At 45.7% G+C, this 15,218-nt stretch overlaps 1 protein-coding gene across 2 annotated transcripts in view; it reads left to right on the top strand.

The window, feature by feature from the left end:
- Nucleotides 1–9,942, top strand: part of DYNC1LI1 (dynein cytoplasmic 1 light intermediate chain 1) — a gene marked incomplete at both ends in the record, with an annotated part of 34,297 nt that extends 24,355 nt beyond the window's left edge. For both annotated transcript variants that reach the window (XM_080715662.1, XM_080715663.1), the window contains 7 exons: nt 2,057–2,192; nt 3,223–3,334; nt 4,555–4,614; nt 4,947–4,991; nt 5,781–5,901; nt 8,251–8,400; nt 9,830–9,942. In XM_080715662.1, coding sequence (XP_080571788.1) covers nt 2,057–2,192; nt 3,223–3,334; nt 4,555–4,614; nt 4,947–4,991; nt 5,781–5,901; nt 8,251–8,400; nt 9,830–9,942 — 737 coding nt within the window. The remainder of the gene's footprint in view (nt 1–2,056; nt 2,193–3,222; nt 3,335–4,554; nt 4,615–4,946; nt 4,992–5,780; nt 5,902–8,250; nt 8,401–9,829) is intronic.
- Between the last annotated feature and the right edge of the window lie 5,276 nt (nt 9,943–15,218).

The raw sequence follows: 15,218 nt of genomic DNA on the forward strand, positions 1-15,218 counted from the left end.
TTTATTTATTTTTATTTTTTTGGTGGTACTGGGGGTGGAACCCAGAGGCTTTCTACCTCCGGGCTGTACACCCAGACCTTTTTTATTTATTTCTTTTCTTTTCTTTTTTTTTTTTGGTGGTACTGTGGGTGGAACCCAGAGGCTTTCTACTTCCGGGCTATACTCCCAGACCTTTTTATATTTTATTTGGAAACAGGGTCTCACTAAGTTGCCAAAAGCCTCACTAAGTATCCGAGGCTGGCCTCGAACCGGTGCGATCCTCCTGTCTCAGCCTTCCAAGCGCGGGGATTACAAGTGTGCGCCACCACACCCGGCAGACCTTTTTTATATTTTATTTGGAGACAGGGTCTCACTAAGTTGCTGAGAGCCTCACTAAGTGGCTGAGGCTGGCTTCGAACCCGTGCGATCCTCCTGTCTCAGCCTCCCAAGCGCGGGGATTACAAGCGTGCGCCACCACGCCGGGCTCTGGCTTAGAAATTCTGTAAATGTTATTTCTCTTATCTCTCATGGGAAGTTTTGTATCTCAATATTTTGAAGTGAAAGCAAGTATTGAAATATATAACTTTGGTTTGCTATATTTAAAGTACTAAAGAAAAATACTCAGGAGTTGTTGCATGTGGAAAATTCTAATGCCAAGGCATTGTGGACATATTCTGATTAGAAATCGTTTATGGGGTGAAAGGCAGGGCGGATCAGTCTTTTATGTCTGTGCTTTTTTTTTTTTTTTTTTTTTTTTTAGGTACTGGGCTTGGAACCCAGGTGCATTCTGCCTTCCAGCTATACCCCAGCCCTGTTTTTTATTCTTTATGTGGAAACAGGGTCTCACTGAGTTGCAAAGGGCCTCACTCAGTAGTAGCGGAGGTTATCTGCAAACCGCGATCCTCCCGTCTCAGCCTCCCAAATGCTGGGATCACAAGTGTGCCCGCCACGCCCGGTTTATGCCTGTATTTTCATTTTTAATGTGTTTAGTATGTATCATCTTCTCCACCTAGAACCTAAATTATTGGTTGTAAAATGTGATTGTGTTTAACTGAGACCTGCTGGATTGGAACATTTTAAGGTGAGGGTGGAGAATCTGTATTTTAAAAAAACTTTCTGGGTGCCAGGCTGGCCGCACACACCTGGAATCCCAGTACTTGGGAGGCTAAGGCAAGACCCTGTTTCAAAATAAAAAATAAAAAGGGTCGGGGTGTAGCTGACAGGTAGAGTGTCCCTGGCTTTAGTCCTAGTAACCCCTTAACTTACTTCCTGGGTTCACTGTTAGGCTCGCAGAGTTGGAAAAGCTGCCGTAGCAAGTCGTTCTACTCTCGGTTCCAGGGATGAGGTGAGCCAGTGAGCAACACTGGCCTCTGCCAGGGGAAGCTGGGCGAGGTGGTATATGCCTAGAATCCCAGTATTTGGGAGGCTGAGGCAGAAGGATCACAGGTCTGAGGCCAGCCTCAACAATTTAGCAAGACCTTGTTCCAAAAAAAAAAAAAAAGAGTTGAGTTGTGTATGTAGCTCGCAGGTAGAACGCCCTTGGCTTTCTTTTTTTCTCTCTTTGGTACTGGGGGTGGGAACACAGGGGCTTCTTTTACCTCTGGGCTACACTCCCAGACCTATTTTATACTTTATTTGGAAACAGGGTCTCACTGAGTTGCTGGCAGCCTCACTAAGTAGCGGAGGCTGGCTTCGAACCCGTGCGATCCCCTGTCTCAGCCTCCCAAGCGCGGGGATTACACCCAGCTCTGCCCTTGGTTTTAATTCCCAGTACCAAAAATGAATGGATGAACAAAAAAATAAGTACTTTTTTTTGTAGTACTGGGGATGGAACCCAGGAGCATTCTACCTCTTGAGCTATAGCCCCGGCCCAATTTTTTTTTTTTTTTTTTTTTTTTTTTTTGAAACAGAGTCTCACTAAGTTGCGGAAAGCCTCACTAAGTAGCTGAGGCTGGCCGTGAACCAGTGGTCCTCCTGTCTCAGCCTCCCAAGTAATACAGGTTAGCTTGAAAACACAGAATTTTATGGTACCCATTCAGGAAACTTGTCCAGAATTTTCCTTAATACTATTATTCAGATGGTGCTGCACTTATTTACACGTCAGTAAAAGAAAGCAAAAATATAGACTTAGTATATAAATACATCGTTCAAAAACTCTACGGATTTCCCTATAAGCTCCCCGCCGTTGTGGTGGAGAAGGACGCAGTGTTTATGTAAGTACCCCCTTGGCGCCGCCTGCATGTGTTACTGCTGCCGCTTGAGGATGAGGACGCTCATTTCAGTGTTAGGCCTCTCTGCGGCGCCTTGGTGAGAACCTTCCTAGAGCACGGATTCATAACCTGCCAGGGCTTGTCATTGCATTTTAATTTTATTGTTGGCCTTATTGAAAGGATTTTGCTATTTTAGCTGAACTGTCTACTGGTGAATGTATATTATATCTGTTTATTCTTTAATTGAATATAATACAAAATGAACAAATATGTAAATATGTAACTTGGCATGCTTTTTTTGTTTTTCGTGTATGGGACTGGGGATGGAACTCAGAGGCATTCTACCTCTGAGCTACGCCTCCCAGCCCTATTTTTGAGTTTGGATTTTGAAACAAGGTCTCACTGAGTTGCACTGTTTGTGAACTGCGATCCTCCAGTCTCATCCTACTGAATTACAAGCCCTATTGAACGCTGGGATTACAAGCGTGTGCCATCATGCCTGGCCTGACATGCTTTTTTAAAAAGTGACATCAGCTGGGCGTGGTGGCGCATGCTTGTAATCCCAGTACTTGGGAGACAGAGACAGAAGAATCATACAGGTTCAAAGCCAGTCTCGGCTACTTAGTGAGGCTCTCAGCAACTTAGTGAGACCCTGTTTCCAAACAAGTATAAAATAGGTTTGGGAATGTAGCCCAGAACGCACAGGTTCGAAGCCAGCTTCAACTGTTTAGTGAGGCTCTCAGCAACTTAGACGCTGTTTCCAAATAAAACATAAAATAGGCCTGAGAGTATAGCCCAGGGGGAGAAAGCCCCTGGGTTTCATCCCCAGTCCCACAAAAAAATAAGATAAGGAGTATGTGTAATTATTTGAAGTGGAAATCAGTAAAATAAAAACTGGGCATTATTACTATTCATAATTATTACTATTCATAATTGGTCAGATTCATAAAAATCTCCCTTTATATTTCATGGACTGAATGAAAAAATTGGTGCTATAAATGTTTCTGAATTTATCATGTGCCTTTCCTTACAGTCCAGCAGGGTGGGATAACGATAAGAAAATAGGAATATTGCATGAAAATTTTCAAACATTGAAAGCAGAAGATAATTTTGAAGATATCATAACTAAGCCACCTGTCCGAAAGGTAATACCTTTAGTAAACAGTTTCTGTTTTTGGCTTTTAAGCATAAGGGGCAGTCTATGGCTGAGTAGAAAGGCAAGATGTCCTTTCCTGCCAGGGAAGTGTCTAAATATCACTTGGGTATCTCTGATGTACAGTTCACATAACGATTTGTTCACTTGAGGATTTTTTTAGCAAAATGTAAAGCAAACTATTCAGTCACCGAGTCTTCCTTTGGCATATTTATGTTAGGAAAAATGAGTGCTTCAATCCATACTCTAAGATAGTACTTTGGAAATGACGACCTGGCACAGGTGAGCGGGGGATCTCGGTCTGAACAGGCCAAGGGTCAGGATGTCTAGATGCCCCGGGCCGGCAGGCAGGCAGGCGTGTGTGGAGGTGTGAGCAGCCTTCACACTGGCCACATTGAGGACTTTGGAGTTCACTGAGCAAGATGGCAAGCGACTGGGGAGCTGGAGCTGAGGAGTGACCTTTTAAAAGGATCACCAAAGCCCGGCACGATGGCGCACACTTGGAATCCCAGTACTTGGGAGGCTGTGACAGGAGGATTACAGGTTTGAGGCCAGCCTCCGCTACTTAGACCCTTTGCAGCTTTTGAGATCCTGTTTCAAAATAAAGAATAAAAAATAGGACTAGGGTTGTAGCTGAAAGGTAGAAGGCCCCTGCGTTCCATCCCTGGTACCACACACAAAAAAGGGTCACTGACTTCTGAAAAGAAAGTAGGCTGAGTAGAAGTAGACTCCAGCAGGTCCTTTTCCTAATTCAGCTGGTAGAAGGGCCATTATAACATATTCCACTCACCTGGAACATTCCCGACCCCATTCAGACGCCCAACCGTTACTTAGCAGATTGAATAAGCATGATTAATGTATTTGTGGTTCTAGGTTTGCGCTGTTAAATACAGTGCTCACTAGTCAGGTATGACTTTTAGATGTAAAGTGGAATAAACTTTTAAAAGTCACTTCCTCAGCCGTACTGGCTGTATGTGAAGTGCCGCCCGCCGCAGCGGCTAGTGACTGCCACGCCACGCCACTCGAGCCCGCGCCCCGCGTGCGCGGTCATGGCCGGCGCTGCGCTCGGGCTGCAGTGCCTGGCTGGCGCGGCGTGAGTGGGCCGCGGCAGCGCTGTGTGAGCTGGTCTCAGCCGGGCTGATGCCGAGAGAAGGCTAGCGGTGGTGTCAGCAGAATGCATTGAATCGCTCACTTTTGCATGGCTCGTTTCAGTTTGTGCACGAGAAGGAAATTATGGCAGAAGATGACCAAGTATTTCTGATGAAGCTACAGGTATGAGTGATAACAGAGGCGCCTCGCTATGGTTCCCGAGGAAATCCTTCTTGTATGTATTTCCCTTAAACGTAGAGTTTACTGGGCATAGTGGTACACGCTGGCAATCCCAGTACTTGGGAGGCCAAGGCAGGAGGATTGTGGTTTGAGGCCAGCCTCAACAACTTGGCAAGACCCTATTTCAGAATAAGAAACAAAGTAGGTCTGAGGGTGCAGCTCAGTGGTAGAGCGTCCCTCGAGTCAAGCCCCAGCACCACACAAAAGAGAAAAGAAAAAGGAGAATGATGCATGCTGTGAATGTCTAAACTAGGATTCTCTCTTTCTCTTTCCAGTCTCTTTTAGCAAAACAACCACCAACTGCAGCTGGAAGGCCTGTGGTTAGTATTAATAAATTTTGACAAAAATCGTTAAAATTCAGCACATACTGCTTTAGTTCTTTTAGTCATGTACGTGTCTCATGGGTGTGCTTTGATATAAACTTGAAGCCGGGCGTGGTGGCGCACGCCCCAGCATTTGGGAGGGTGACGGGAGGACCATGGTTCGCAGACAGTCTCAGCCACTTAGGTCCTCCGCAATTCAGTGAAACCCTGTTTCAAAATAAAGACCAAAAAGTAGGGCTAGAGGTGTAGCTCGGAGGTCGAATGCCCCTGGGTTCCAGCCACAGTACTACAAAAAGCCACACGTATGTATATATATGTATGTATACATATTTCTACATAAACTTGAATTCAGATTTCTTCTGGAATTGTGACATTTTAAAAGACTATACTTTCCGGGTGTGGTGGCGCACGCTTGTAATCCCCGCGCTTGGGAGGCTGAGACAGGAGGATCGCGCAGGTTCGAAGCCAGCCTCGGGTACTTAGTGAGGCTCTCAGCGACTTAGTGAGACCCTGCTTCCAAGTAAAGTACAAAATAGGTCTGGGATTGTAGCCTGGAGGTAGAAAGCCCCTGGGTTCCATCCTCAGAACCCCCCCCCCCACATATTACTATTATTCTAAAATATGATGGATCTTTGATGCTCACTATTAACTGGGACAGGATTATCAGCGTTTCTGTCTGGGGTTGCAGTGTAAAGCAGAAGAGATGGCGGGGAGTTGCAGAGCAATTTCTTCTCATACTGCCAAGTGGCAAGCTGTGGGTCTGACGAGCTCTCCTGCTTCTCCTAGGACGCCTCACCCAGAGTCCCCGGAGGCTCCCCGCGAACACCAAACAGATCCGTGTCGTCCAACGTTGCCAGCGTCTCACCCATCCCTGCGGGGTCAAAAAAAATTGATCCAAACATGAAAGGTATTGCCCTCCTTTTTTGGAGAAAATAACACTATAATCTTTGCAATGGAAAAATATGCATATAGAATCCCGTCTAAACATAACTGTTCCCGTTTTGTGTGATACTTTCTGAGCTTTTTGTGTAGATATAATCGCATAGATTCTAAACCATAATATAGTTTTCTTGTTTTGTTTTTTTGTGGTACTGGGGGTGGAACCCAGGAGCATTCTTCCTCTGAGCCACACTCCCAACACTATTTTTTATTCTCTATTTTGAAACAGAGTCTCACTGAGTTGTGAAGGGCCTCGCGCCTGAGGCTGGCCGTGAACCTGCCATCCTCCTGTCTCAGCCTCCCAAGTACTGGGATTCCAAGTGTGTGCCACCATGCCCGGCTCCAGTGTATCCTTTCTTTCGTTATGCTTTGCTGTCCTGGGGATTGAACCCAGCAGTGCTCTATCACTAAGCTACATCCCCAGCTCCATTTGTTTTGCAGTTTGAGGCCGAATTGCCCAGGCTAGGCTTGGAACTGGATCCTCCTGACTCGGCCTCCCGAGCACTGGGATCACAGGCGTGTGCCACCATGCCCGGCCAGTTTATTTTTTATGTGTTTCTGTGTACATGGTGAAAGGTTTTTTGTTTTTTTAATATTCAATCCTCCTCCTATGATAGGTCATTGGAAAAAATTCGCTTTTATACTCTAGAAGGTAATAGCAGTTAAAGAAATAAAGTACGTATAGAGTAGTTATTTCTAGAGGACACTTGCTGTAGGTGAGCGCAGGTGGAGAGGTCGCCCAGGCCTTTGATGCCTCTCAGGCGCGTCGTCCAGCTTTGGCCATGGTCGGCAGCCAGCGCTGCGTTCTGCCACAGGCCAGCGGCTCCTCTCTGCCGAGGCTAGCCTGCCTTCTCTCTGTGTTTCTCTTCTTGAGTCACTGTGTGCTCTTTGCCCGTTATCTCTTAGAATTTCTACTGGTTGTCATGTAAGGACTGGGTAACTTTTCATAGTACTTGAGGCAAATATTTCTCAACAGCTGTAGCTTTAAATAATTCTTTTCAAGCAAGCATGGTGGCGCATGCTTGGAATCACAGTACTGGGAGGCTGAGACAGGAAGATCACAGGTTCGAAGCCAGCCTCAGTGAGTGGGGAGACCCTGTTTCAAAAAAGAGGAGGGTGTTGGGGGTATACCTCAATAGAATGCCCCTTGATTTAATCCCCAGTATCATACACACCAAAAAGAGAATTCTTTTCAAAAGAGAATAATGTAGTAGCATTTAGATATATTTGAAATGCTTTTTAAAAATAACATTCTATGTGTGTGTGTGTGTGTGTGTGTGTGTGTGTGTGTGTGTGTGTTGCACCGAGGATTGAACCCAGGGGCATTCTACCTCCAAGCTACACTCCCAGCCCTGTTTTATTTCTTATTTTTGAAACAGAATTTCACTAAGTTGCGGAGGGCCTCATTGAATAGCTAAGACTGGCTGGGAACCTGCGATCCTCCTGTCTCCGCCTCCCGAGTACTGGGATTACAACTGTGCGCCACCACGCCGCCTATAGTCTAATTTTTTAATTATCTTACACACTTTGTATGTGGTGTGTCAAGGGGAATTCTGCCTCCAAGCTACACTTGCAGCTGTTTTATTTTTTATTTTAAAATAGTGTCTCAGTAGGTTACTGAGAGTCTTGTTCAGACTGAGTCTTCCTCTCTGACTTGCTAGGCTGGTCTCAAATCTGCGATCTTCCTGTCTCAGCCTCCCAAGAGCTACGATTACCGGTATGTGCCACCATACCTGGGTTTTTTATACTCCTAGAGCTTACTCATTTGTTATTTGTATAAATAGGAAGCTGGGAGTGGTGGGGCACACTTGTAATCCCAGCATTTGGGAGGCTGAGACAGGAGGATCGCGGTTCACAGACAGCCTCAGCTACTTAGTGAGGCCCTTTGCAACTCAGTGAGACCCTGTTTCAAAATAAAGATTAAAAAATAGGCCTGGGGTATAGTTCAGAGGTAGAGTGCTTCTGGGTTCCATCCCCAACACTGCAAAAAAATAAAAAATAAATAAATAGATTAGAAAATATAAATAGTTGTTCATCATAAAAGATCAAACTGCACTTGAATTTGGAACATACAGTTGTTTTTGTTGTTGTTGTTCTTTATTTTGAAACAGGGTCTCACTAAGTTGTGGAGGGCCTCACTAAATAGCTGAGGCTGGCCTTGAAACTGCAGTCCTCCTGTCTCAGCCTCCCAAGTACTGGGATTACAAAACCTGCGCCACCACGCCCGGCTTGGGACTTAAAATTTTAAGCCCGTCATTTGTGTTCTGTGTTATTGCTAACACATAGAAACACCTACTGTTGCGTGTGTGTTTCGCAGCTGGAGCTACCAGTGAGGGCGTCCTGGCCAACTTCTTCAACAGCCTGCTGAGCAAGAAGACGGGCTCCCCCGGTGGCCCCGGCGTCGCCAGCCCTGGAGGCGGGGCTGCGGGCGGCAGTAGTGGCTTACCTCCATCCGCCAAGAAGTCAGGTATGCTGACTGGGAGTCACTTTTCTTCAGTTATCGTGATATAATTGACATACCATGAAGCTCACACACTTGAAGTGTATAGTTCAGTAGTTTTTACCTTTACAAAGTTACCGAAACTGTCACCATAACCTAATTTTAGAACATTTTATATCCTTGAAAAGAAACCTCAACCCAGCCTTCCCTTTCTCCTCGCCCCCGTGTCCTGGCACCCTCACTAAGTAGCTCAGGCTGGCCGCGAACCTGTGATCCCCATGTAATGGGATGATACTCGTGACACCACGTCTGGCTTAGCAACTCTTTTTTTTATGGTGCTGGGAGTGGAACCCGGGGACATACTACCTCCAAGCTATACTTCCAGCCCTTTTTTTTTTTTTTAGTTCTTTATTTTGAAACAAGGTCTCACTGTGGCTGGGAACCGTGATCCTCCTGTCTCAGCCTCCCGAATGCTGAACAGGCGTGCACCACCACCCACGCCCAGCAGCAACTCTATTTTTAACAATTGCCAAAAGTTTTCAAAATGTAACACCTTTTTACATCTCCATCAACAGTTAAGAAGGTTTCAGCTTCTCACATTTACCAAAGTCTGTTACTGTTTGTTGGTATGATTCATTCCCCGCCTTTTCATATTCCATGATTTTGTTGTTGTTTTCTTATTATGCTTCTCCTTTCTTTCTTTCTTTCTTTCTTTCTTTCTTTCTTTCTTTCTTTCTTTCTTTCTTTCTTTCTTTCTTTGTTTATTTTTGTGGTACTGGGGTTTGAACCAAGGGGCTTTCTATCTCCAAGCTCACCTCTAATACTTCATTTATTTATTTATTTATTTTTTGGTGGTACTGGGGTTCCTAGAAACCCTTCTGCCTCCGGGCTACACTCCCAGACACCTATTTTTTATATTTTTATTTGGAAACAGGGTCTCTTAAGCCAGTATGGCTGACTTCGAACCTGCGTGATCCTCCTGTCTTTGCCTCACAAGCGCGGGGGCGCCACCACACCTGGCTATTCTTTATTTTTAAACAGGGTCTCACTGAGTTGCAGAGGGCCTCACTAAGTAGCCGAGGCTGGCTGTAAACTCACATTCTCCTGTCTCAGCCTCCAAAGTCCTGGGATTACAAGTATGTGTCAACACACCCAGCTCAAAAAAAGTATTTTTACAAAGCACTTTCATGCTGAGCGTGGTGGCGCACGCTTGTAATCCCAGCCTTCGGGAGGCTGAGACAGGAGGATCGCGGTTCACGGACAGCCTCAGCTACTTAGGCCCTTTGCAACTCAGTTAGACCCTGTTTCAAAATAAAGAATAAAAAATAAAGCAGGGGGTATAGCTTGGAGGTAGAATGCTCCTGGGTTCTATCCCCAGTACTAAAAAAAACAAAAAAAGAAAAGGAAGGCACTATGCGTGTTTCAACCTCGTTTCTTCCCTTTTTCTTTGACACAGGCCAGAAGCCTGTCCTATCTGACGTTCATGCAGAACTAGACAGAATTACACGAAAACCAGTTTCAGTTTCTCCTACAACACCAACATCTCCTACGGAAGGAGAAGCTTCTTGAAGATACCAAATAAAGCCATTTATTCAGTTTTCTGGGATAATGTAAACTTGCCTCTGCCTTTTCCTTCCAAGGTGGCTTTAGGGAGCTGGAGTGCTTTTACAGACAGACTAAATTTATGTCTTTTTTTTTTTTGGCTGCCCATTTTTATAAAAGGAGCTATACAGAAGAAAAATTATTCTACATTATGTAGAATTGCTATTTGCATTGCCGTTTTGCATAAGGAGGTCATTTTGCATTTTGAAACAAATGTCAAAATTTATAGATCTGAAATAGAACCATGTGATCATATTCTGAGGGTTATGAAGACACAGGCGGGCTGAGGGGAGGGCAGAAAATGTGCGATTTGGGCATTTGACGACTTGGAAGTCCAAACTTGTTTTAGTTAAGACTATTAAAATCATTTTTAAAATTTTGTGTGTTTTGCTGAAAAAGAGAAAACGATTGTCAGATTTTGCACAGGAACATAAATGTACAACACCAGTGATACACTGAGAAAGCGCTCAGATCGCAGTTGATACGTGAGTCATCGTCAACCAGAGATCCTGCAAGTTACCAAAATATGACTTAGAATTATTGGCCAAGATGTTTCTTTAATTGAGAAGGAGAGAAGCACACTGCCTAAAAGTGTAAAAGAAAACGCAGAGGTTTTGAACATGTAAAGAGGTAACGGTCTCCGGATCTGTCTATACATATATATATATATGGCTCTGCCTTAATATACTTCTTTTTTTGTTTGTGACTTTCAACTGTAATCAGTTAATAAAGTATTTATTCTCTGCATTCAGGTTCAAATAACTTGTTGCATTCTCTTATATTTAAATTTGTATATTTCAGCCATTAAGATTTGTTAAAGTTCTGAAATGTCAAATACTTCTGGTCCAAGCATTTGTGAGTAAGAGACACTCAAGCTCTGTATGTGGAAGTGGATTGTTAGGTCCATATGCATTGGACTTTTCACAGATAAAGCCAGAATTCCCATTCCTGGGAAAAGATATCTGTAAGTCATATAAATGATAAGGTACGGAATAATGGGCGTCATATGATGATAGTGTATAGAATATATTAAAAAGTTTGAATAAGACACTAGCCCGTTTAAAAAATGGGCAAAGGGTTTGAATAGATATTTCTCCAAAGAAGATATATAGATGGCTCATAAGTCCATGAAGAGCCTGGCGTCCTGGTCACTGGGATGCGCAGATGAGGCCCACAGTGAGGCGCCACGCGCAGCCACTAGCGTGGCCGAGAAGTGTTGGCGAGGAGGCCGGGGAATCGGAACCCCTGACACTGCTGACGGAACGTGAAGTGGTGCAGCCGCCTTGGCAAACAGCGCGGCGGTTCCTCAGAGTTAATAGAGCCCGGCGTGGTGGCACACGCTTGTGATCTCAGCGCCTGGGAGGCTGAGACAGGAGGATCGCGCAGGTTCAAAGCCAGCCTCAGCTACTTAGTGAGGCTCTCAGCAACTTAGTGAGACCCTGTTTCCAAATAAAGTATAAAATGGGTCTGGGAGTATAGCCCAGAGGTAGAAAAGTCCCTGGGTTCCACCGAACCCAGCACCCCCCCCACACTATATGTATATGTGTATATATATGTATATATACACACACATATATGTATATATTGTATATATACACACATATATGTCTATATTTTAATAGCCCATGTTTTAAGGTATATGACAGTATGTGTCCTCACAGAAGTTTTATACAAATGTTTAAAGCAGCATTAGTCAAAGGTGCAAACAACCCAGACGTCTGTCAGCAGATATGTGCTGTGCCCATACGGCGAAATACTCAGACGTAGGAAAGAGAGAAGTGTGGATTGTGCTGCCCTGTGGACACGCCTTGAAGCTGCACTGTAGATCCTGCCTATAGGAGTGTCCCTAGGGAAGTCTGAAGGCTGCGGGTGAGCAGCCAGCGGGCGGGAAGCAGAGCGATGCAGCGGCTTCTGGGGGCATAAAAATGCTTCCGAATCATAGAGCGGTGGTGGTTGTGCAGTACTGTGAATATAACTGGCTTGTACACTTCAAAGGGTGAGTTTTCTCCGGGCGTGGTGGCGCACACTTGTCATCCCAGTACTTGGGAGGCTGAGACAGGAGAGTGGCAGGTTCATGTCCAGCCTCAGCTACTCAGGCCCTCTGCAAGCTAGTGAGACCCTGTTTCAAAATAAGGAATTAAAAAAAAAAAGTAGGCTGCCTGGTGTGGTAGCTCACGCTTGTAATTCCAGCATTTGGGAGGCTGAGACAGGAGGATCGCAGGTTCACAGCCAGCCTCAGCTACTTAATGAGGCCCTTTGCAACTCAGTGAGACCCTGTTTCAAAATAAAGAATAAAAAAATAGAGCTGGGGATGTAGCTTGAAGGTAGAATGTCCCTGGGTTCCATTCTCAGTACCAAAAAAGAAAAAAAATCAGGCTAGGGGTGTAGCTCAGAGGCAGAATGCCTCTGGGTTCAATCCCCAGTGAGCTGGGGGTGTGGTTCAGTAGTAGAGCACCCCTGGGTCAATCCTCACTACTAAAAAAAAAAAAAAAAAAAATCCAGAGCCAGCACAGCGGTGCACACCTATACACTACTTTGGGAGTGTGAGGTAGGAGGATCACTTCAGCCCAGTGGCCCTGGGCAATACAGTCAGACTTGTCTCAAGTAAAATAGCTCCCGTCAGTATGTAGAAGAGTTCTGATGTAATCGCTCCTTTTTTTTTTTTTTTTTTTTTTTTGGTGGTACTGGGGTTCCTGGAAGCCCTTCTACCTCCGGGCTACACTCCCAGACCTTTTTTTATATTTTTATTTGGAGACAGAGTAACCGCTCATGTTTAGCATGGATTTTTCTCCACGTGGTGATGTCATCTGTAAATAATAGATTTCTTTCTTCCTCTCTGATGCCCTGTTACTACCTGTACTCAGGATCGAAGGGTAGAGAACTGAGAAGGAGCTTGAGATGCTTGCTGTTAGGTGTGACTCCGTAGGCATGCGGTTAGTGAGTGGATACACACGTGCGCACAGACACACACACAGTCGTGTCTTGTTCCGTTCTATTACCACAGTCTGCATGTGTGTGTGACACTGGGGATGGAACCCAGGCGCGCTCCTCCACTGGTCTACACTCCCGGCCCTTTCTAGTTCTACTAGAAACGGGGTCTCCCTAAGTAGCCCAGGCTGGCCTCGAACCTGCCATCCTCCCATCTCGGCTTCCCAAGTCCTGGGGCCCCAGGCGTGCGCCTCCGCCCTGGCCACCTCAATCGCTCTAGGTTTAGTTGGCAATTCTCTCCGGCTGTGTCTCCCTGAAGTCTCATTGCTGAGTGAGAGACTCGGGCAGCTGGGGCTTTCTGAACTGCTATGCAGATGCAAATTGACAGCTGCCACCGAGGGATTTTATTTATTTGTGTGTCTGGCACCCAGGGCCCTTCTACCCCTGGGCTACACTCCCAGACCTATTTTATAGTTCTGCAGGATTATAAGCGTGTGCCACCACGCCCGGCCCTTTTGCACATTTCATTGCGGGAACCTTCATAAATGCTCGAGGTTGGGCCAGGATGGAGCTCCGTGGTCGAGTGCTTGCTTAGCATGCAGCAAGACCCGGGTTCCGTGCCCAGTACCAAACAAATACATGCTTCATATTGTTACCTGTTTGTGGTACTGGGGACTGAATCGGGCATTCTACCTCTGAGCTACACTCCCAGCTCCTTTTTTTTTTTTTTTTTTTTTTTTGGTGGTACTGGGGTTCCTGGAAGCCCTTCTACCTCCAGGCTACACTCCCAGACCTACTTTTTCATATTTGGAAGCAGGGTCTGTTAAGCCAGGGTGGCTGGCTTCGAACCTGCGCAGTCCTCCTGTCTCTCCACAAGGGTGGGATTACAAGCTTGCGCCACCAGGCCTGGCCTCCCAGCTCCTATTTTTAATTCCTTATTTTGAAACAGTGTCTCACTAAATTGGAGAGGGCCTCACTAAGTAGCTGAGGCTGGCTGAGAACCTGCGATCCTCCTCGGGTCTCCGCCTCCCCAGTACTGGGATTACAAACCTGGGCCACCACCATGTCTGGCTCTGCTTCATGTTTTCAGAAATTAAGACTTACGCAGCAGTAAGGAAGAACCTGAAGGCTGGTTATCTATTTATTTACTTATTTATTTATAAACTGGGGATTGAACTCAGGGTCCTTCTACCTCTGAGTTACACTCCCAGCCTTATTATTAGTTTTGTGGTACTGAGGATGGAACCCAGGGGCTTTCTACCTCTGAGCTATTTTATTTTATTTTAATTTTTTTGTTGGTCTGGGGATGGAACCTAGGGAGATTAGGCCTCCGAGCTACATCCCTGCCCTATTAGTTATTTTCTTTATTTTGAAACAGTCTCACTAAGTTGCAGAGGCTGAGGCTATCCAGGAACCACGATCCTCCAGGCTCGGCCTCCCAAGTACCGGGATGGCAGGCGTGCGCCACCCCGCGGCCATCTTGAATATTGCGCTCTGTAACCGCACTGAGTTGGAGCCGATGAAAGGATCCTGGACCAAAGTACCCAGCTAGCGATGGGAGCCTCTGGGACGCACTGTCCCGTTTCTTCCTAATATCGTTCTGGGTTCAACTCCCGCGCTGCTGGGAGCCGAAGCCCGAGGCGAGGCCTTCCTAATGTTCCCTCGCCTTCGTCGCCCTCTGCCGGTCGGGACCGATGTGGCCTTTGAGGCTGTTTCTTGCTTTTCCTAGTCTAGGCCGTGATAAACTGTCATCCCTAGAAGATTTCTGATCCAAGTTTCCTTGTTTATTTGGCTTCCTAGTCCACTCTGTGGAGTTCGGAAATGTTGGTTAAACTTCAGACTTGCTGGGCGTGGTGATGATTCCAGTACTTGGGAGGCTGGGACGGGAGGATCGCAGGTTGGAGGACAGTCGTAGCAATTTAGAAAGACCCTGTTTCAAAATTTTTTTTAAAAGCTAAAGAATAAAAAATGGGCCTGGGGGGTGTAGGTCGGAGGTAGAATGCCCCTGAGTTCAATCCCAGTAAATCACACACACACACACACACACACACACACACACACACACACAGAGCTAGGCGTGGTGGTAAGAGCCAGTAATCCCAGTACTTGGGAAGCTGAGACAGGAGGATTGCAGGTTGAAGGACAACTTCAACAATTTACTGTTTCAAAATGAAAAATAAAATAGGGCTAGGGGTGTAGCTGAGAAGTAAAATGTCCCTGATTCAATTCCCAGTACACACACAAATCAGACAAAAATAAACACGCTAGCCGGGCGTGGTGGTGCACACTTGTAATCCCAGCATTCTGATGGCTAA

The sequence above is a fragment of the Muscardinus avellanarius genome, assembly GCF_963383645.1.
Source record: "Muscardinus avellanarius genome assembly, chromosome: 18".
Lineage (NCBI taxonomy): Eukaryota > Metazoa > Chordata > Mammalia > Rodentia > Gliridae > Muscardinus > Muscardinus avellanarius.